Raw genomic sequence first — 23,707 nt, 5'->3', positions numbered from 1 at the left:
GGGCAATCTACTTCCGTAGTGATACTGCCTTGGAACCCCAGGGAGGGGTCGCTATGAGTCAGGTCCGACTCGACGCACATAACAACAACAACAATAAATGTACACAATTGAGCTTTAGCTGTTTCCTAAAAAACATTTATACTTGGCCGAAACAAAAATTGACTTAATACTTCTATCTCAGTGTTTTAACATTTACATAAAATGATCATTTTATATATTTATTACCCCTTATCATATAGCTTTATGTTTTAGGATAGTTTTCACATTTATTATTTCTGACAAAATCTCTAGCAGTATTAATTGCTAAATATGAAGTCTCTTGCTGATTTAGCTTTTAATGAATATTCCCGGATATATCACAGTTAGCAACCTATCCATATGATACATAGATTTTTAGAGCTTTCAGGGTCTTTTTTAGAGATCAGCTAGTTCAGATCTCCCCTTTTTATAAATGAGAAAAGCAAGGCCCAGAGAGATTGACTTGCTCTCAGTTCTCAAATGCTTTGTGGCAGAACTATAAGAACTCAGATCTTTTAATGCCCTAATCGAGTATATTCATCCCCTAACTCATAAGTACTTCCAGAGGGCAATTAAGTTTGTGTATCAGTGAATAGTTGAGGGGAAAATAAACTTGTTTTTGAGCTGGCTTTGGATATTTAGGATATGGGAGCTCTGGTAGCATAGTGGCTAAGACACTTGCCTGCTAACCAGACGGCTGGAGGTTCAAACCCACCAGCCACTCCTCGGAAGGAAGGTTGGGCAATCCTACTTCCGTAGTGATACTGCCTCGGAAACCCAAGGAGGGGTCGCTATGAGTCGGGCTTGACTCGACGGCACATAACAACAACAACAACAACAATATTTTTTAAATGTTAACAATTAAATAAATGTTTTTTAATTATAAAAACAAACTCAGTCACTGTAAAAGACATGTAAAGATACAGATTTCACAGTTTTCCTGATACTTCGCTTTGACTCATCTGTTGTCATTACACTAAGAATTTTTTAAGTTAGAACTATGGTATCCACTGCCATCAAGTTGATTCTAACTCATAGTGTTCCTATAGAACAGAATAGCACTGCCCCATAGAGTTTACAAGGCTGTAAATCTTCACAGCAGCAGACTGCTTTTCTTTCTCCTGCAGAGTGGCTAATGTGTTCCAGCAGCCGAACTTCTTCATGAATAGCCCAGTGCTTTAACCACATCACCACCGGAGCTCCTTTAGAACTCTGATAGGATATTAAAAGGCAGCATATTTCACTACATATATATATATAGCATTGTAATGATGCCTACTTTTAATAATTAGTGGTTTGCTAAAGTAAAATGAGGTTTATTCGGTTTTTTAGTTTGTCTAATAGAACGTGATCAGGTAGCAAATTTATTCAATTGTCACTTTCATGTTTTTCTTGCTCAAAATAATTAACAAAAACCAGTCCTGAAATTTTCTTAGTTATTGATGTATGCATTTTTCTTGTACTGTCTTTTCAAGTTGATTTAGAATCTACTTGTCTAGATTAGGGCAATATGTCATTAGTGAAACTTGAAACTGTTTTCTCTGTAATATAAAAGAATCTTTGTGTGTGCATGTATCTTACACTGTTGTTTTTCCATCTCCTGAATTTACTTGCTGTCTTGATATGCCTTGTATTTCTAATGTCTTTAATACCTTTCTCGAGAAGAAATTCTTTAAAGAAAATTTGAGGAAATTCTTAAAACAATGCATGATATTTTAAAAATAAGCAGACACTTTCTAATTATGACTAGAATTTTATTTATAACACTATTAAAAAAGATAGAATTTGAAAACAGCTCTCAGTTTACCTAACTATAAAGAGGCATAGATAGCAATACACTTACGTGTTTTGCTTTCACTTAAGTTTAAATATAATTGTATAGTGTAAAAATTCATTCATACTCCTGGTGAAATTCATGTCCTACTCACCATCCCAGCCTATAGTATTCAGAATGAAGTCAAAGTACAGCCATAGCAATTTGATTTCATTCTTGAATAAAAGTGGCTTTTCATTGCTTTCTTGGAGCAGAAATAAAAGCAATTATTTTATCTCTGATCTTCTATTCAGACATTTCCTGCTTGACCCCAGTAGGCAAATAGTCATATTTAATATGTAATAGCATCACCAAAAATTTGAAAGCAGGACTTGGTGCCCATCAAGTTAAAACAAAAAAGTTTTAATTGCTAATCAGGACATAACGCCAATGACTCCTGTAATGTGTAAGGTATTCTAGATGTTGAGCTTCTCTTTGACAGCATTAAAGCAAGTATCCTTTATTGCCCTTTTTCTTGGCTATCTTGAAGTAAATTGGTAGAAGAAAGTTCACCTATTTTGTAATAACTTAGTTCTTTTGTAGAAAGTACTCTACTTTTTATCCAATTGAGCAAAAAAGATTAGTTGACCTGTTCTTACAGGCATATTTTCTATCAAACTCTCTTATTTTAACTCCTTTCATCTGGTTCCTCTGGAGCTTCTATCAGTTAAAAATTTTAGTTCCAGCTCTCCTACTTTGTTTTCTGTTAGAAAAGCATCTCCTAGTTTCTCCCATTTTACCTCTGCCTCCCAAGCCTACATAAAAATAGAAAAATCCTGATTTCTTAGTCAAGAATGATTTATCCCTTAAAAAGTTTGTTTGTTGTGGGTTTGTGTGTGTGTGTGTGTGTGTGTGTGTGTGTGTGACCTTGAACAAGTTCACTTGTTCATCAGCCTTTTATTTGGCGATAGAGACAGTGATGCCACCATTTATTTTAACATCTCTTTTTTGACTGCCTCAATTGGGCTGTCCCTTAGCAAATTGATGAAGCATATGTTTTTGACGACTGTATTCCACAGTCACACCCAGTATCTTCATTTTGTCCTGTGGCATTTAATCAAGACTTTAAATTTGTTATATTTTTTTTAGTTTACAAATCAAGGTTTTATTTTTAAAGACTTCTCATGCCTGTATTTGAGTATATCCTTCTCATGTTGTTCATTTATACTTCCCAAGACTAGGAAGACTTTTCTTTCAATTTTTATTTAAACTGTATTAAATACTAAAGCCAGTATTCCTGTTTAAGAGAGATTTTTATGTGAAAATGAAAAGGACTCAATTTGGGGGCAGAAAAATAAATGAATGATGAAACACATTCATCCTGTGGAGGTCATTGCCCAGTATACTAGCACATTTTGAGGGTAATTTTCATGCTTTCTAAAGATATTAGAAACAAACAGTTATCCGCAGTAATACATATTTTTTTATTCTATCTGTATAATTTCAATCATAGAGTTCTAGCAAAGAGCTTTGGAACTGAAGTAGGATGTGATGCATTGTTTTATGAGTAAATGTAGAAGTTTCGATCCCTTGAAGTTTTAGAATCTTCCTGTTAAGGTACTTACTCTTAATAGTGCTGAATCTGGACATTCTAGCACTTGGTCTCCAGATTATTTCTTCAAATGGCTCTACTTTTAAAATGCTTATTTCAATTGTGTGATAGTTTTGGCTTTAGAATTAGGAGTCTAGAGGGTTGAAGTGGTTTTTCGCTATTGTTCTACCAAGAAAAGGGCTGATTTAAGCTATTTTCAGTCTACAGATTATAAAAAAACATAATTTTGATGTGATGTGTTTAGTCCCATAAATATCTAAATGAATTTGGGTGGTAGTATTAGCGGAGGAAGTTGCTATAACTCAATATTGAGACTTTTTTCTTCTGTTTTTACAAGAAAGATTTGCCCATTTTGCTCACATCCTAGTACAGATTATGTCTCAAAGCCAAAATTTGTTTAATTTGTTAGCTGGTTAGTGGAATTCATAGTATAGTGGAAAATGTTTGGAGATAATTCTGTGCAATAGTAGAAACTTCAGTTGCTTCCTCGTATTTCTTCAGGGCAGTGATCACAACCAGATTCAACGTATGCACAAAGCAGCGGATACCATGGTAGCGGCCGTCGCTGATTGCTTTTACCATGTTGGATCCATTGTCAGTCTCAGAGACCTACTTCCAGCTAGGTGCCTTGAACTCAAATAGCTTTTCACACAGACTTCAGGATGTGAGCCAAGGTATGGCCTTTTTTCATGAGCTGGGCCTACATATGGGTTGACAATAACCTGCAACTTTTATAGAAAAGAGACTACTGGCTGTAGTTTAATGTCAGTCAATGACCAGTTGCAACTATTGTTAGGTAGGTAGTATTTTTCAGGTATTTGAAGTGCTCTCACCTTTCAGAGATTATCCCTTTTTTTTTTTTTTTCTGTATGTTTTTGTCAAAAGAACTAGCCAAGAAAAAACTTCTCATTGGAACTTAGTGAAAAGGTCTAATGCTTTATGATTCAACTGTTGTCTTCAGTATGAGACATAAGTGATGATTTCTTTCATGTATTTGATCTAAAAAATTATTTAAACTTACATATATTCTTGTATGTTTTAATAATAGGATTTCTCCCTATTAATCATCTTCTGAAAACTAGGATTAGGATATTGTATTCATGAATAGACCCTTGAATTTTAGAATCAGTAGTTTTCCAGGGGTAACTTACATGTTGGCATGGTGAATACAGTAAAGCTCTAAATTACATTGATAGGCTTTTCTCTCCACTCCGGAAGTTCTTGTTTTTTCAAGGAGAAAATATCCTAATTTGAAAACTCCCATATCCTTCCTCCCTACCTGGCAAGATATGCTTCTTTAAGGGACATTGTATTTGAGAGTATAGTTACTCAACCTGATTGAAGAGCCTAGAAGAGCATCAGCGTTTTACTACAGCTCTCACCATAACTCTTCTGTTGTCCTTTAATTACTTGCTGTTCTTTTCCTGTTTTGATTTGGCAGCCCTATTATTTAAGAGTTTTTTAATCTTGTTACTAGAGAAAGATCATGTACAATTGTAAACAGACTGTCCTTGTAAATTCAACAGGAATATTGCCAAGCAGTTGACTCACTTTTCTGGTCTCTCAGTGTTAGACACTGGTTGTTAATCAAACCAAACAAAACCAAACCCACTGCCGTCAAGTCGAATCCGACTCATAGTGACCCCTCCTTGGGTTTCTAAGGCAGTATCACTACGGAAGTAGATTGCCCAATCTTCCTTCTGAGGAGTGGCTGGTGGGTTTGAACCCCCAGTTAGCAGTCAGATGCCTTAGGCACTATACCACCAGAGCATAGCTGTTGGTAATAGAGAACTTTAGAATCTGTTTAGTTCCTCTACCAGATATCTTTACTAAGTAAATAGTCAGACTCACTATTAACTATTTATTCCATAGTTACAAATGAGACAGTATCTCATTTCACACTAGCATTATCTACTATGTCTGGTATTTTGTTCTTAAATCATTCACTGTATTCTCTACACATACATTTAAATACATATATTTGTATACACGTAACACAGGAATTTATGACTGAAATGGTATATAGTATAACATCTGCTGAGTAGTTGCAAAGGAAAGTGGCCTTATGATCTTTGGCTTTCTTATACCTTAAGGAAGATAAGAAGAGAGCAAGAGCATAAGAGAGGAGGCAGTAACCCAATGTCACGTTATGCCTTTTCAGGTAAATCATGTTAGATGAAGTACCTTAGAGTTTAAAATATCTCTGGATATTAATCTCTTCACACACTGTAGGTACCAGATTCAAGACACATGCGTGTAATACTGTACCCCATTCACCTGAGTGGCTCTTATTAATTTACTACTTACCTGCTTATAGTTAAACTCTGAATTGCTCCTGAGCAGATTTTTGTCTTTGTGATAAAGAACAGTTAATTTGTACTTAGAGGACATAATGTTATTTTCAGGACTCTTCTACCTTCCACTGTTCTTTTCTGTAGTTCTCCAAGGCTCCATGCCCACCTTGTGAAATATTGTCTAAGTAGTAATGTCATCATGTTTATTTATGTGACCAACAAATGTTCAGAGTTGGAATAGACAAAAGAAAATTGATATGTTGTTATTTTCTGTGAATCTTGTGATAAACTAAAAAAATACTATGATGTCTTATACACCAAAACTTTACTCTAATTTATCCTGTTAGGATCTACCAGTTTAGTATAAGGTTTGGTCTGTTTTCGACCCTGAATAGGAAATAACAGAAGGATAGGTTTAAAGTATCTTTCTGCTTTTAATATCATCCAGCAGGTTATATCCTGAAACTTAGTGTTCAGTTAGTTAAAGTTCCAGTGGATTGAAGCACATCGTATTAAGATATCCATTAGTTACCTTATTTTTTTACTCTGAAGTAGTTCCCCTTTTTCAAGATGGGGCTAAAGGAGGATTAATGTAGTCAATGAGTGAAATATATGTATTATTAAAATAAAAAACTACCTATTCTTAAATTCTCAACTCTTAGAAGGCAGAGAATAGACATCTATATCAATTTTAGATGTAGAAGTGCTTTCTCTGCCAGTGTTTATAATTACTGGCAGTTCCAAGATTATGAACAACTTCTGTTCCTAAGTCTTTCTTTAAGTCAAATTTTGTAGGTAAGTAGAAACAGTTCATATCTAATGTTAGTTAGTCAGATGTTTGTCTTAGTGTGTAATATACATTTCTATGCATAAAAAAGCCTTAGAGAAATACATTCAGGTACATGAAACATAAGAATATAATAATAATATTTTGATGTGCATCACAAAGTAGTACCTGTTTGTTATAATGAACCATAGTATGTATGTACCTGGAATTTTTAATATAATAGGCTTCTTTAGGGTGGTTAGTTCATTGACTACAGGTTGTACATAAGTTGGAAGTATGTAACCCAGAGACTGCCTGTACTCTGTGTTTTTAAAGATGTAGAGCTAAGAACATACCAGGTATCTAGATCTTTATATTAGGACACTACTACAGGGTTTACCTTACCTCTTGTCTGTTTTTTCATTTGAAAGAAAAACTTACCCAAGCTTTTATTTGTTGTCCTAGGCATTATCCCATGACTTCAAAAGCAACAATGAATTTAACTTAATTACCCCTGATGTAATAGTAGCCTGTCAAAATGCACTATCATTTATAGAAGGTTTTTTGTCTTTTATTCCTAACATTTTATTTTTCCTTCTATTAAAAAAAAATTTCAGATCTAAAAGGGAAAATGTTAAAACAGGAGTAAAGCCAGAGGCATCTGACCAAGAGCCAGAAGGACTTACTCTTTTGGTACCAGACATCCAGAAGACTGCTGAGATAGTTTATGCAGCCACCACCAGTTTGCGGCAAGCAAATCAAGGTACAGTACTATTCCTTTTTATGGTGCTTTTCATTTGATCCAGAATGTTTAATTTGCCTACTAAAAATTGCCTCCTCCTTTGTTCTGTATGTTGTTATGAGTTTTATTTATTTAAAATTGTTTTCTGTCAAGTTTTCAAGTTAATTATGAATTATTTAAAATATTTATCTCTGTTATGTGTGACTGCTAAGAATAAATTTACTAAGCTGACAGCGTGGATCATAAATTTCTCTTTTCCTTCACAGAAGGTCATGAAATTGAAAGAAAAATGCCATTGTATTAAATAAGAAGTTAATGTACTAAGTTAAGACTGTAAGAATTTAAATTGATACTCTCATAGATTACCAGCTTAAAACATTGCATTGTTGTCTAACTTCTTGCTGGTTTTGCCTGAATAGATTTTACCATTTTAAGGTTTAAAGTTGATAAGGTTATTAGTCCTGTTTTTTTACATGTATGAAATAGAAAAGAAATCTTTTTTTCTCAAAATAGTACAATCAGAAGATAATTGTGAGGGGTTTGGCAGGGTTTTTTTGAATTCTGAATTAGAATTCTAGAAGTTATTTTTGGTTTAAATTTCTAAAAAGTATACTCATGTTATTTATCTTGAAATATTAAATAACAGAAAAAAAACTAGGTGAATACTCAAAGAAGGTGGCAATGAAACCCAAACCTTTGTCAGTGTTAAAATCACTCGAAGAAAAATATGTGGCTGTCATGAAGAAATTACAGTTTGGTAAGTTGAAATTTTCATTTCTTTGTATCCTCACTTTGCATATTTTTTTAAACACTGTTACTGGAATTTGTTCTTGGGGATTAATTAAAGATTATCTGTTTGGAGTTTATACTTGGAAATCATGAATTTAGTAGGAATGTGGAAATAAGATCAATTTAAGATTAGAAGACACAAGGAGCGCATTAAACTGATGTTCAGAAAGAGGTTTGCAATTCATGTTTCTAGATAACTGTGCCAGCCATTGATAAGTTGTGGCCATTTTGTTTAATAAACTCTTGAATTCAAGAAAATGTTATAACTCAATCTCAAGTTCATAACACTGTATTAATAATGACAAATGATGGTAAAAGTAACAAAAATGCAGTCTACCATATTCTTAAAGCTATTAAACACTAGGAATAAATGCTAAAAATATGTAATAGCAATTAAACATGTACAGCATCGTGTGTGAAGGAATCCAAACAGTTAACAGGGAAGGCCATTCACCAGTATGACCCTTGCAGCCTAACTCAACATCAGTAAGGAGAAAAGGTTTGCTCAGATTTTAAATAGACTTCATTTTTAAAATATCTCAAATTAAAATCTTGGTGTAGGGATAATTTGATTAATGCATTTTCTTGTTACACATCATCTTTGAAACTAAATTTTTCCCTGTTGATGTAGAATAAAGCACTTGTAGTAGATTGTCCCAGCCACTCCTCGGAAGGAAGGTTGGGCGATCTATTTTCATAGTGATACTGCCTCGGAAACCCGAAGGAGGGGTCGCTATGAGTCGGATCCGGCTCGACGGCACATAACAACAACAACAGTAGATTGTCCATGTGTTGGGAGTTTTCAGTAAAATTGCATTAAATACTATACATACACCTTTGTACTATTTATCTGTATCCAATTCAAGGGAATTACTACTGGGTTAGTAGCAACAACGAAGTTAGGTGCATATATCCTTACCTTAGCATTTCTATGCACGATTTCACTTTTTCTAAACCTGTTTCCCACACCAAGCATCTCCCTGTTTCCCTTTTCCCTTCCCCCACCTCAAGTTCAGAAGCCTGAAGGAGCTACTTCTCTGCCTCTTTATTGACTGCCGATCTGACTCCATGGCAGTGAGTTTGGTTTAATGGGGTTTTTATATTGAATGAGATGTAGTGTCTCTGTTGCCCTAGCCAGTTACTAAAGCATACCTGTTGAAACCTTTCATTTGTATTTCTGCTTTAATGCCTTATGAATGGAATTTTGTGCCTCAAGTCAGTAGAAAGAATCTTTATTGGGAAATCCTTGATTTCATGCTTCAGTTGAAATAAATCTTGAAGAAACCAATTAAGACCTTTTACTGGAACTGGTACGGACATCAGAAGGCCAGCAATTGATTGTTTCCCACCCACTCCCAATTAACATAGCGCTAATATTTCCCTAAACTAGGTAAAGGGAAAGAAAAAGCAACCCATGGTCATAGTACTTCTAGAGTTTGAAGTTTTTTAAAGCTTTTTATAAACCACATGTAATTTGCTGTCTCTACTGAGGTTTGGATTTACCAATCTTTTATAATTTATAAAAGCTTTGGAAATAACTAGATTAATTTGCATTTTAGTCTCTTAATTTTAGTTTGGTTTCTGAATTTTTAATTAAGTATTCTAGTTTTGGTTTATTCTTGTTCTTCTTTAGTGTGTATAATTTATGGTCATCAATTTCCTGTTCCGTGTTGAGAGAGTGGGGGACAGGTGGCAGCAGTAAGATCAGGATGAAAAAGAGGTTATGCTTCTAACCTAGCATTGAACCTTCTTTTATCTGCTAAAAATACTCCTGCCTTGGGACTTTTTTTTTTAACCAATAACTGGACCATTTAGGTTTTTGTCAGTTAACATATGCAACATCTAAATGACCCTCATTGCATATAAATATTTTTACACATCCAGAATTGTTTCCTTAGGGCAAATTACTACAAGAATTGCTGATTCTAAATAAGATGTACTTTTTTAGTATCTGGCCATTATCTTTGATTATTTTAAGTTTGGTATTAGTAGACCCTGTTCTCTGTAGATGTTGTTGTTAGCTTCTACTGAGCTGGTCTCTGACTTACGGTGATCCCCTTCCCCAATGCACAATAGGATCAAACCACTATGATCCATAGTTTTTATCGGCTGATTTTTTGGAAATAGAACACTAGGTCTTTCTTCCTAGTTTGTCTTAGTCCACAAGTTCCACTGGTTCAGGAACATAGCAACAAACAAGCCTCCACTGACAGATGGAGTGCTGCCCGTGAGGTACGTTGGCCAGGAATTGATCCCTGTTCTCCCAGGTGGAAGGGGAGAATTCCACTACTTAATCAACCACTGTCTTTATTCTTTATAGATATATGATATAAAAGATTTTCTCCAGACATGAGAAAGGCCCATTTTTGTGTATGTTAGATTGCTGGTCATAAAAATGGAAGGATATTTATCCCTGTACTATGTGAACATGGGTAGATGAAATAACTACAGTTTATATAACTACTGACAAAATAGTCACTGGTGTTGGTGAGAGACAATATGTTTTATCAGTAACAGTTTTATGTACCATGTGATAAGATGTCAATACTGCTTAAACAGAATTAGTGACTTTTCCCAAGAAATGAAACCAAAATTTCCTTTTCATATCTGAAAAATTTATTAAACAAAATAATACCATGAACTCCTATTTGAAAACCTACTTTTCATTGGTCTAGCCTCATCAGCAAATTGGTAAACTTGGACCTAGCATATCTAGTAGCCTGTAACACTGTAGTACATGGACCTGTACCACTGTTTTTAAGTATCCCCTTTTTTCTAATAAATTAGAAATATCATACAGCATTAATTTTTTTCTGTAGGCAGTATGTGTTTAAAATGGTACAGAACACAAAGTCAAAAGTAACTGCCTCTGATGATATTAGTAATTATTTAAATAGAATGGGGAGTATCTTTGTTTCTCGGTGCTGCCATAATAGAAATAGCACAAGTAGGTGGCTTTTTTTAAAACTCAGAAGTGGTTGTTTTTAGGACACACGTATACTAATGATGGCATCATTAACATAACAAAGAAAATTCAATTTCCAAATAAGATTAAATCCACAAGTGTTAGATTTAGAATTCCAACACATATTTAGGGGAACACAGTTCAGTCCATAACAGGGGGATTAATCTGAATTAGAGATAAAGTTATAAACCACTTTTTTTCTTTCCATTATTCACATGGAATTCATATGTGTATGTATGTATTCCATTGAGAAGACTTTTAGTTGACATTTTGTACTATGAATTATTTTGGCAAAAGTATTACATATAATTCAAGAACATTAGCTACTATTTTGCATTGTCATTTAGCTAGTTGATATGATATAACCTAGCAGTGTGTCTGGGAGCTCTGGTAGCGTAGTGGCTAAGGCACTTGACTGCTAACCAGAAGGCTGGCGGTTCAAACCCACCAGCCACTCCTCGGAAGGAAGGTTGGGCAATCCTACTTCCGTAGTGATACTGCCTCGGAAACCCAAGGAGGGGTCGCTATGAGTCAGGGCTGACTCAACGGCACATAACAACAACAACAGCAGTGTGTCTATACTATAGTTTGAAAATCAAGGTATGCTTTTGTTTCCTTTACATATTCCGTCCATGTAACAGTGTGAGCATGCATATGCAACTGTTGCATGAACAGTTATAGTTTGCTGTTCTTCCACATTGCAGTGTTCTCCATTTTGGGTGGAAGAAGAAAAGTGATTTGTTTGTAACTTACATTATTATAACAATTGTCCACCATTAGGTTCCTTGTTTTTCAGTGCTTTTGTTTCCTCCCCCTGCTTGTATAGATACATTTGAGATGGTTTCTGAAGATGAAGATGGAAAATTGGGTTTTAAAGTAAATTACCACTACATGTCTCAGGTGAAAAATGCTAACGATGCAAACAGTGCTGCCAGAGCCCGCCGTCTTGCGCAGGAAGCTGTGACACTTTCAACCTCACTGCCTCTTTCATCATCTTCTAGTGTATTTGTACGCTGTGATGAGGAGAGACTTGACATTATGAAGGTAGAAAGGCAACTTCCCCCCTTTTCCCTAGCTAATCTAACTGTGCAAAGATTTATACAAAGCACTAGAATTTGCATGAATTTTAAATTGAAAAAATAATTTCATTGATCAGTTTAGGTTTCTGTGTATGTGGATCAGATTGCTGTATAAAATCAAATTTTAGGGAGAAAATATCAGAAGAGCTACCTTTTTTGAGCACAGGCTATTCACAGCCTATCACAGTTTAGAGCATATTTTCAAAGGATTTAATGCTATTGAGTGGGGAAAAGTTACAAAATTTCTTTCTCATCATCCAAGATACTTTTTGTATCTTTCAGCATTATTCTTCAAAAATGGGTCTTTTTTTCCCCCAGGAAATGTGTGTGTGTGTGTGTGCATGCGTGTGCACGCGCACACACATGCACCTTTATGTTTTAACACTGGTGATCTGGCTCCTTAAATTCCAAGAGATTAATGCATCAAACAAATCCTAGAGATTGGACACCTGAGAAAGTTTTTCTTCATGTTTATGATTTAATTCATGGATTAAGTATTCTGTCTTCCTTAGATACATAGTACAGCTGTTGACCCGGAGAAATGTTGCAGGATATTTGTTTGTTTAAACCTAAGAAAATATTTAAATCTATCCTATTTGGCCACATTCTTTCCTAGTACTTCATACAAGCAATAGAGACTTTTTTAGGATGGCTGCCTAGGGAAGGGAAGCTTTTTCTCACTAGATTATGCAAGTTCAGGCCTATGGCTTTGTCTCTGTTAGTTTTCTCCTGAAGGATTCCATCATAGAGCCCCAAAGCAAAATATCATAGTTGTCACAGATTGAAACTCTGGTGACACATGCCTCCATACACTGCTCTCCAGGACCAAAGGCTTTGTTGCTCATTCCTTGCAAAACAAATATCTGTTGAATGACTCAAACAAAATTCATCAAATAATTTTGGCATTCACTGCTGGGTTGTCCACTGTTTCTTGGACTACCAGTAACCCTAAGGGAAACATCTGTTCTCTCAAAACCTTTTGATCATAAGATGTTATATGAGAACTTTTTTTTTCTGTTATCTACTCATCTCATTACCTCAGAGACAAATAAAAAAAATACAGAAGTTATTTCTTTAAACAGTGAATTACCTCAGAATTTAAAACAGAAAAATAGCCTCATATCTTTGAGAATAAAAAATGAACCTAGAATTTCGAATTTCTTAAAATACTGTAGAGAAATTTATGCACAAGACCTCTGAGAAAAAAATATAACTTAATATTTTAAGTAGGTACTTGATATTAAAGTAACTTTTCCTGCTACAAATAAGGCATCTTTCTTGTAATATCCCATTTTCAGCCAAACCAAATCACTTTAATCCTAACTCAAAACCACTTCCTACTTCTGTATTTATTTTAACTTTTATATTTAACACATTCTGGTAGAGGTGGATATAACATATGAGATGGTTATTTCATGCCAGACTGTATTTTCTTTTGTGTGTTTGTGTATACATACTAGGTTCTGATAACTGGTCCAGCAGACACTCCTTATGCAAATGGATGTTTTGAGTTTGATGTGTATTTTCCTCAAGATTATCCCAGTTCACCCCCTCTCGTCAATCTAGAGACAACTGGTGGTCATAGTGTGCGATTCAATCCAAACCTTTATAATGATGGCAAGGTAATGTAATTGCAACCTTTTGTTTCTGGTGCCAGTGTATTATATGCAAAGATTCTTTGTAATTTGAACAAAATTTTATTTTAGTTTTTTCTTTCCAAGAAGACATGGTTTTTTTTTTCAGACTTACTCTAAGTGTACATATTAGCCTAAAGAATGAGAGGACACTGAAAAGGGCAGAAACATTGCGTTGTTATGAAGTATTTACAGTCTTAAGTAGTTACTGAAGGACAAGCCAATTCATCACATTCCATGCCTTTCTGAGGGCTGTCCTTGTTCACAATACAGTAAAGCCAGGTGTCTCTTTGCCTCTCACCTTTTACTTTCTATATCTCCAATTCCGGTTATCTTTTCACAAGTGCTTAAAAGTAGATGAATGTCAAAAGCATAGTATTGTTGACTCTGGTTTTTTTTTTTTTTTTTTTTTTTTTATAGTTATTTTTTGCTATCATAACTATCCATATATTCCTTGATACATAAAATTGTGAACTTATTATTAAAGATTAATGTATCTTAAAATGTTTTCACATTTTCTCATATTATAAATAGAATGATACATTCCTACGCACAACAACAAGAAAAGTTGACGAAAGGTATAATAAAAATCATCTTATGTTGCAGTCAATCTTTTAAAATGAGATTTAAAAGAATAGTCATCAGTTTTCAAGATAATTTTGAATTATCTGGTGGAATTTCAGTGACAAATCCCATGCTGAGTATATTCAATGTTTGAAAAACACTACATGAGAATAAATGTATAGACTTCAGAAGAAAATATATTTTTGATGTAAGAATAGCAAGTGCTTGGAGTTGATCTGGTTTATCAAATATATCCTCAAGGTTTCCCTTGGTTTTGTCTTCTTAGTTTGAAAAGTTATAGTCTGCCTCAGATCTGTGGTTGTAAGTTACCATTTTGTCTTCATCATTATCTCAAATCATAAAACTAGACTTAATTTTCTAGGTTTATTGCAGGTTTAGTCAGAAGCAGACATTTCTTCCTTTGGGAGAGCAAAGAACAAAATTTCTATAGCTGAGCAGAGAGTAGGAAATACCAGTCCTGTCTTTATGATGGAGAGATTAGAATGTGAATACAGTTTAAGGGTAAAATACTACAATTTATTTAAGAAATTACTTCCTTAAGGCTTAGTAGTACAGAGAAAAGAGCAAGGGCTTGAGAGTTCAATATCCTGAATTAAGTAGTCTTTATTCTGTTATACACTGTTACCATTTAACCTTGAGTTCTATATCTATTAAAATTATGGATAAGAATATACCCATTTCTCACTTACCAACATGGTTAAGTTCCAAAGATCAGTTTGTTGAGTGAAAATTGGCTTTGTGCAAAAATGGAGGGTGACCACGTCAGATCACAAAATGGATGGCTGCATCATTACATAACTGCCAAATTACATCATTACATTACATCATTACAAACCACTGGCAATCATGGCCCAGCCAAGATGACACATCACAGCTATCATTACTTTCTCTTCACACCTCAGTGTTTGTCACTGCCAAACATACATCATTAATGTGCTAAGTAGTCAGATAGTGGATTTTTAATATTGTCATAAATGTGAAATGTAAGATAGTGGGATAGTTGATAGATGAAGAGTGGTTGTACTTGGTCAGTGACAGTCACAGAGATGGTGTGAACATCAGATGGGTGGTCTATATGACAGTGCTTTGAGTAATACACAAATTTGTGCAGACACAATTACTATTTTTTTTTTAATTGTTAATGAAACTACCTACTAAGTGAATTCATGTATTTTGTATAATTGCTTCCACAGAGCATTGAAAGAATAGCTAGGAAGTGAACTGCTACATTTTTAACACTACTGTTTTTCAGATCTGTTGCCCATTATATGAAATTATAAATTTATCGTTAAAAATTCACAAATTCTGATGGATTTTTTTTCTTTATAGAACATCTGCCAGAAGGACATATGCCCATGTTTTATTTTCATCACAAGTGACATTTATAAATACATATTTAAAAAAACCTCTAGTTCTCTCTTTTTCCCAAAATGACCTGTTAATCTGCATTTGGCAGTTGATTTGGATGTCTGTCTTCTGTCTCAGTGAACAAATAACTAATGTATCTCGAAAGTGTGGTCCAAGGAACCCTGGGTTTCCCAATACCTTTCAAGGGATCTGTGAGGTCCCAACTATCCCAACTTCATGTTGATGTATATACACATACCAAAGCCAAAAACCAGAGTCACTGCCATCAAGTAGATTCCAACTCATAGCAATCCCCCCCACCCTTAAACTGTATTCAGATTCTAATCTCTCCATCATAAAGACCCCACCCCCCTGCCTTGGGTTTCCAAGGTGGTAAATCTTTATAGAAGTGGATTGCCCACTCTTCTTCCATGGAGTGGCTGATGTGTTTGTACTGCCAACCTTCTGGTTAGCACTCAAATGCCTTAGGCACCTTGTCACCAGAGCTCCTTGTGTATACACATACTTCAACCAAACCAATATATTGCAACAAATCAAATGTAAAGATAGATAGAAAAATCAATCTTTCTTCTACAAAAAAAAAAAAAAAAACTCACTCACTGCTGTCGAGTTGGATCCGACCCCTAGCACCCCTCCTTGGGTTTCCGAGGCAGTATCTCCATGGAAGTAGATTGCCCAGTCTTCCTTCTGAGGAGTGGCTGGTGAGTTTGAACCACCACCTTATGGTTACCAGTCAAACACATTAGGCACTATGCCTCCAGAGCTCCCTTCTATAAAGCCCTATCCAATTTTCAAATAATTTCTGCTGTGCACAGGGTTGTTATGAGTTGGAAGTGACTCAGTGGCACCTAACAAACAAACAGATATTCAGAGTTTATAGAAATGTTAAGGAAATTTATAAAAATATAAAACATCACTACACTTTAATAGTCATTGTTGTTTGTAAAAGTTTTATTTTTCATATAAAAATATTATTTATATTAGCTAGTAATAGGTGCTGGTTCTTTTTTCATAATGAACAAATTGTGGTGCCACACAGTTGTGTCATGTCTGAAAACACCAATTTGTTTTAACAGACTGGCCCTTACGGTTTCATTTGGGAACATAAAGCTTGTGATACTTTGACATAATAGTGTTTTATTTTTACTTATAGTTGTGACAGTTTGTTTTTAAGCACTTCTTCTTTGAGCTCTGTTTGAGCTTTTTCTTCCTTTTTCTTCAGGTTTGTTTAAGCATCTTAAATACGTGGCATGGAAGACCAGAAGAAAAATGGAATCCTCAGACCTCCAGCTTTTTGCAAGTAAACAAATTTCTCTGACAATTTTGCTTATAAAGTAAAGAACTATGTGTGTTTAAGAAAACATGTTAATGACCAGGAATAAACATAGTAATTAACAGAAAGAGAGATAATACCTATTAAATAGTTTATAGGTGGGCAGTTAGTACGGTGGAGTTTCATCTATCTAGAGTTTAGATCTTCAAATCAAAGCGTAAGGCAGAAATTGAGAATTGTTAAAATTTCCTTTTAAAAGTTCCCAGAATGCCCTCAAAGTACTCCATAGTACAATCAAGAGGCTTAATAAGACAGATTTGCCTCTCCCATCTGCCATCAATTATAGTGCTTAAATTTATTAATGGGAAATGTAAGTAGAATTTAATATACTACTATATATTCCCTGTAGTGGTTTTTGTCATATGCATATTTCACATATTCATAATGAATAAAGTTGATAAATTATTTGTATGTTGTTCCTTTCACTTTATAGTATATTCTTTTTTCAAAGTTTCATTTTTTCTGAATTGTAATTGCTGTGTAACAGTCTTCTTGGTTCATACATTATAATTCATCTATTTCTTCTATTGATTAGTACATTTTCAGTGTTGTTAGTTTTACAAATAATACTGTTACTTATATTACCTTTTTCCTATATTTTTAGATAGCTTCCTAAAGCTAGATTCCTAGATCTGGGATAAAATTGATTTGAGGACAGCCTCGGGGAAGCTGTATCTTTTTTATGTTCTGGGTTTCACTTCTTCATACTACTTTATACCATTTAATTATTTGGGATTTGTTAATGAGAACTATTTTAATAATAAATGCATATTTTTTCCCTCATCATCTATCACTATAACCTTTTAAATCTCTCACCCTTGTTTTTTTATTCTCATTGCTAAATCATAACTATTCAGAAAATATTTATGAAGTGATAGTCAATAAAATGCTTTGTAACAGATCTTTTGGGAGCTCTGGTAGTATGCTTTGTAACAGATCTTTTGGGAGCTCTGGTAGTATGCTTTGTAACAGATCTTTTGGGAGCTCTGGTAGCATAGTGGCTAAGACACTTACCTGCTAACCAGACGGCTGGTGGTTCAAACCCACCAGCCACTCCTCGGAAGGAAGGTTGGGCAATCCTACTTCCGTAGTGATACTGCCTCGGAAACCCAAGGAGGGGTCGCTATGAGTCGGGTTTGACTCGACGGCACATAACAACAACAGCAACAGATCTTTTTTACTATGCATTCACCAACTCAAAGATAAAGCTCAAAGGTGATTGTGAAAATAATCCTACTCTTCATTTCAATGTTTTCGTGACACCCACCTGTTTACTATTGCCCATTTTAATTACATTTTTTGCATCATTTTTGTCATAGTTTGTAAAGGAATTAATTTTTTAAAAACAAAATTTGGGATTTTTCCCGCTACTTCTGGTTAACTAAACTATGTCTAAAGACTCAGTGAGAAAATAGGTATTGTCCTTTGACCTCAAGGTCTGAGTCTGATAATATGAGACTCTTCTTCTTTCATTCAGATACCATATAGAATATAACCTTTGTTTTGACAAATGTGTCCTCTAAGACACTTTATCAGTGTAAATGAAGGTATTATTTGTATATCACAGGATTTTATTGTAAAGACAGTATAGTTGTGTTTGTATTCTACAAAACTGTATCTACATTGTCAGATTATGGTAAAAATAATTATGATAGGAATCATTTGATTAAAAGAAACAGAAACTTGTTACAGTTGGCTTAACTAAAAGGGAATCTGTGGTATCCAAGGTGAAAAGTATAGCAAAATCAAGCAATAACTCCTAAGGAAATAAATAGAAAGACTTCAGGTACTAAGTAAGTACATTCTGTGTTGTGTGTATGTATGTTGTATTTAGGTGTGTGTGTTTGAGAAAGATAGCTGGAAAGAAAGAAAACTGACAGCGATGTTGATTATGTTTTCTTTTCTTGTGCCACTAGCTTTTATTCATTTACCAGCGTATCTATTAGTGGGATAATGTCATATGCAATGAGTTTGGATAGAACTATCCATGGAAATACATGAGCCACTATATGTAATTTGAAGTTTTCCAGTAGCCACATTAAAACAGTATTAAAAAACACATTAGCTTTACTTTAATAATATGTTTTATTTGACCAGTAATATCCAAAATATTATCTCAACATGTAATCAGTATTCAAGAAACTGTCAATGAGGTATCTTACGTTTCTTTTTTATGCTGAATCTTCAAATTTAGTGCAGTTTACACTTACAGTATATCTCAATTTTGGATCCTGAACTTTCATTGGAAGTATTTAAGTTTTGTTTTTCTTTAGAATTCATAAAGGTTACAGTAGATTCACATAAACAAATTATTCAAAACATACCTGAAAGTTTTTGAATGACTAAATTGAGTATCAAAAATAATTTTCCTTTAGTATTCACATCCATGTTGCCAAAACTAGTTTATCCCTTTTAGAATTTATTTGACTTTGAACCAAAAGCATATCAGTTTCAAAGCTATGTCTGTAAATTTACAAACTTACTTATTAGCTCAGTATAATTAATATCAAATTCAAAGGGGATTGCATAAATTGAAAAGGAACTCTAAATGTATAATTATCACCAAACATCCCTCAGATTTTTCTTAGTTTTTAATGCAGTTTGCATAATGTTGTCAAAAAAAAAAAAAAACCAAAGCCACTGCCCAAGTCAGATCCGACTCATAGTGACCCCTCCTTGGGTTTCCAAGGTGGTATCACTATGGAAGTAGACTGCCCCACCTTCCTTCCAAGGAAGTTAGTAGTCCATTGCCTTCTTCATGTTAGAAAAATATGTAAAATCATTACTGATTTTTACCTTGAAAGGTTTCGATTGCAACATAAATGCTTGTGTCATCCTAGATCACAGGTAAGCTTTTCCTTTCCTTGGAGCTTCAAATTTGGATTGTCTACATATGATGTATTATCAGTGAGAAAATGTAAATCAGAGTGGTATTTTTAAAAAATATATTTTTTTATTGTGGTAAAATATATATAATAATAAATGGACCATTTTTAAGTATATAGTTCAGTGACAGGCATGGTGTGTAGTTATCACCACTATCTGTTTCCGAAAGTTTTTCATCCTCAAAAACAAATTCAGTATCTTAACAATAATCCCCTATCCCCCCTCCCAACCCCTGGTAGCCACAATGAACTTTTCTGTCTATGCATTTGCCTGTTCTAAATATTTCATATAAGATTATACTGTGTTTGTTCTTTTGTGTGATTTATTTCACTCAAGATAATGATTACAGAGTTCTTTCCTGTCATGACATGTATCAGAATTTCTTTCTTTAAATAATATTCCACTGTATGGATTTGCAAGATTTTGTTTATTCATTCATCTGTTGGTGGACACTTAATTTGTTTCCATCTTTTGGTTATTATGAATAATGCTTCAGAGAAGATTTGTATACGCGTATCACTGCTGGTTTTTTGTCTTTGCTGAATATTTGGCAAGTATTCCTTTTATTTCAAGAAAACCTTGAAATAAATAGGAGTAAATGGTATAGTAAAGCTTCATAAGATTTTTCCACAAGACAGATCATAAACATTTGCAAGGAACACAAGATTATTCAACTCACTGTTTTCTACTTAGTACAACAGTTCCATAAACTGGCCATGATATATAACATTACAGGTATATATACTCTGGTGGCATAGTGCCTAAGGCATTTGACTGCTAACCAGAAGGCTGGCAGTTCAAACACACCAGCTACTCCTCAGAAAGCAGTTTAGGCAATCTACTTCCCTAGTGATAATGGCTCGGAAACCCAAGGAGGGGTTGCTGTGAGTCAGATCCAACTTAGTGGCAGTGAGTTTGTTTTTTTTAATACTGAACAGTTAGAACAACTGCATCTGACTCTTTCATTGTTGTTACGTAGAGTTGTTCACAAAACTGCACAAGTAATATCTATATATATCATGTAGTAGAATGACGCAATAAGGGAAACACTGTTGTTGTTGTTGTCATGTGCCGTCGAGTCGGCCCCAACTCATAGCGACCCCTCCTTGGGTTTCCGAGGCAGTATCACTACGGAAGTAGGATTGCCCAACCTTCCTTCCGAGGAGTGGCTGGTGGGTTTGAACCGCCAGCCTACTGGTTTGCAGTCAAGTGCTTTAGCCACTATGCTACCAGAGCTCCTAAGGGAAACATTAGTCTCTTGTTTTTAAATTCTAATAAACTCATACTGGTGACCTAATGTAACTGGAGCACCATCCATCATGGCGGAAGTGAATTTTCTTATATAGCGAAATAGTTCTTTAATAGATATAAAACATTCAAAAACACGCCATGAAATAGATTTTTTTTTTTTTTTTTACGGCAAGGATCAACCACCTTTCCTTTTGGAATTCCTTTGAGATAATATATCTAAAGTATTAAGAGATTAGTGTCTCATTTAAAACTAAAGAAAAGTATTTATAATCTTTTTTTTAATCTCTCAAAATTTGAATTATCTTTATTATTATTAGAAAAGTCTTATGTTTTTTATAGGCAACTGTAGCTTAAGTGAAATTATGTTACTTTTTGCAAAGTTATATTTTACTCTTATTTCTCATAATTCTTTAACATTTCCGTAGCTGAAATAATTAACTTCTTTCTTATCTAAAAGTAATTTTCATTTTGGTTTGAAGCTCCAAGCCATTTTACAGATGGTCAGATTTACAACCTCTGATCCTAAGAGCAATTATTTAAAATTTTTTATTGCTAATAATTCTGATTTTTAAGAAACTAATTTCATAGATCTGTTTTTTGATTGTTTAGAGGGAACTTATGAAATTCATTGTGTGTTTGATGAAAATATCTTTTCATATTGTCTGTAAGTTAGGTAAACTTACAATAACTAAGGTGAACGCAAAGGGTATTTTAAGCAGAGAGAACAAAATGAACAAAAAGTGATACATGAGAAAATATGAGTGTGTTCAGGAACCACAAACCTTCTGAATTATGGCTAATTTAAACTTTTTCCCTTTCTTAATACAGCAAACAGCTTTTTCATTTTGCATTACCAGTACAGATTTCAATTTCTATTGAGTGAGATTTGCATCATACCCTCTTCCAAATTCCTTTTTCTTTACTGTTCCATTCATAGTACCAGCTTCTGCATCTCTGATCTGCATCAGTAGCATACTTTTGTTTCAAAATTTAAAACTTATCTATACTTACTTTTAACTAGAAAAATAATTGAATTATAAGTATTTCAGTTTAATTGCAATAACAGTTTACATAGGTATCACTGTAACTCCTACTACCTACATAGAGCATTCAGATGAAGTCTTTACAGTGTCATATCAGCATGTACAAAAAAAAATAATGTAAACTGAATCCACTGACACTGACAAGATTTGCTGATGTGTTTAAGTGTGGTACTAGAAATTATATATACACCCAACACACACATTGTAATACTGCAGTAACATCTTTACACAGTATAATAGTTAAAAATGAAGTGTCCTTCCAGAACAGTAAAATATTTAAAATTCTTACAGAATATCAGAACCTGAGGAATACTGGGATTAGTTTATCCCCAGACTAATGTCCAGTTCTTGGAAAAAATTTTAAGTTAAGTATAGTGTTCAGAAGGAGCTCTGGTAGCGTAGGGCCTAAGGCACTTGACTGCTAACCAGAAGGCTGGCGGTTCAAACCCACCAGCCACTCCTCCGAAGGAAGGTTGGGCATTCCTACTTCCGTAGTGATACTGCCTCGGAAACCCGAGGAGGGGTCGCTATGAGTCGGGGCCGACTCGATGGCAAACAACAACAACAACAGCAGCAGCTTAGGAAACCCACGGAGGGGTCGCCATGAATCAGATCCGACTTGATGGCAAACATACATACATGCAACATACAACAGCAACAACATAATAGTGCTAAAACTTGAAGCACAGTTTAGATCTTTGCTCCTTAGATAACCAAAAACAATGACAACAAAAACACAGCTCTAGAAACATACGGTTTTGTTTTGTTTTGTTTTTTTTTTTTAAAGCATGACGTAAGAAAATTTCAGAAATACATTGTTTTATTAATATTATGCTGGAAATAAGTGCTACCACACAGGACTACATTAAAATAATAATAATAATAATAATACTCACTGCCTTCGAGTCGGATCCGACTCATAGCAACCCCTCTTTGGGTTTCTGAGACAGTATCACAATGCAAGTAGATTGCCCACCAGGAGTGGCAGTGGGTTTGAACCGCCAGCCTTTTCTGGTTAGCAGTCAAATGCCTTAGGCACTATACTACTAGAGCTCCCACAGGATCACATTACTCTTTGTTACTCTATTTTAAACTTTTTCTTCATAGCCAGACTATAGAGCCCCAGAAGAAATTACTTAAATTCTTTTCGTTAGGCATTGAGAACCCCAGTTGTAATTTTTACTTATTTTATCACATATGCACAAAGGATAAAGTAACTTGTTTCTGCCACTTTGCAAATCTTCCAAAAGTAATGTTCAAGGTTATATATACAATTAAAAAATGAATTCCAAAATATTTTGAGCATTGAAGCATTATTGAAACAATTGCTTAGTTTCTTTGCAATGATACCCTTAAAATAATATCTATAAATTCTGCATCATACATTTTTAAAATACTAAATTATTGTCTTATGCCAAAAGTCTCATATCTGTCACTAACTTAATAATAGTCCTGACAGTTTATGTAATAATAAGTGAACATTGTTAACTAATTTAAAATCAGAAGTCATTTATTCATCAGAAGTGTCAACAATAACTCTTGCATTTTATCAATGGCATGAAATTTTAGCATTGCTCATATAACTAGAT

General features: G+C 34.3%; 1 protein-coding gene across 1 annotated transcript in view; it reads left to right on the top strand.

Annotated features, from left to right (window-relative positions):
- Positions 1-23,707, top strand: part of BIRC6 (baculoviral IAP repeat containing 6) — a 366,321-nt gene that overhangs the window by 326,538 nt on the left and 16,076 nt on the right. The window contains exons 67-71 of the mRNA XM_042780685.1: positions 7,061-7,206; positions 7,832-7,942; positions 11,766-11,983; positions 13,479-13,640; positions 16,828-16,905. Of these exons, the coding sequence (XP_042636619.1) occupies positions 7,061-7,206; positions 7,832-7,942; positions 11,766-11,983; positions 13,479-13,640; positions 16,828-16,905 (715 nt within the window). The remainder of the gene's footprint in view (positions 1-7,060; positions 7,207-7,831; positions 7,943-11,765; positions 11,984-13,478; positions 13,641-16,827; positions 16,906-23,707) is intronic.

The sequence above is a fragment of the Orycteropus afer genome, unplaced genomic scaffold, assembly GCF_000298275.1.
Source record: "Orycteropus afer afer isolate SDZICR_OR568_19922 unplaced genomic scaffold, OryAfe1.0 scaffold00054, whole genome shotgun sequence".
Taxonomy (NCBI): domain Eukaryota; kingdom Metazoa; phylum Chordata; class Mammalia; order Tubulidentata; family Orycteropodidae; genus Orycteropus; species Orycteropus afer.
This window is presented reverse-complemented; position numbering and strand designations above follow the sequence as displayed.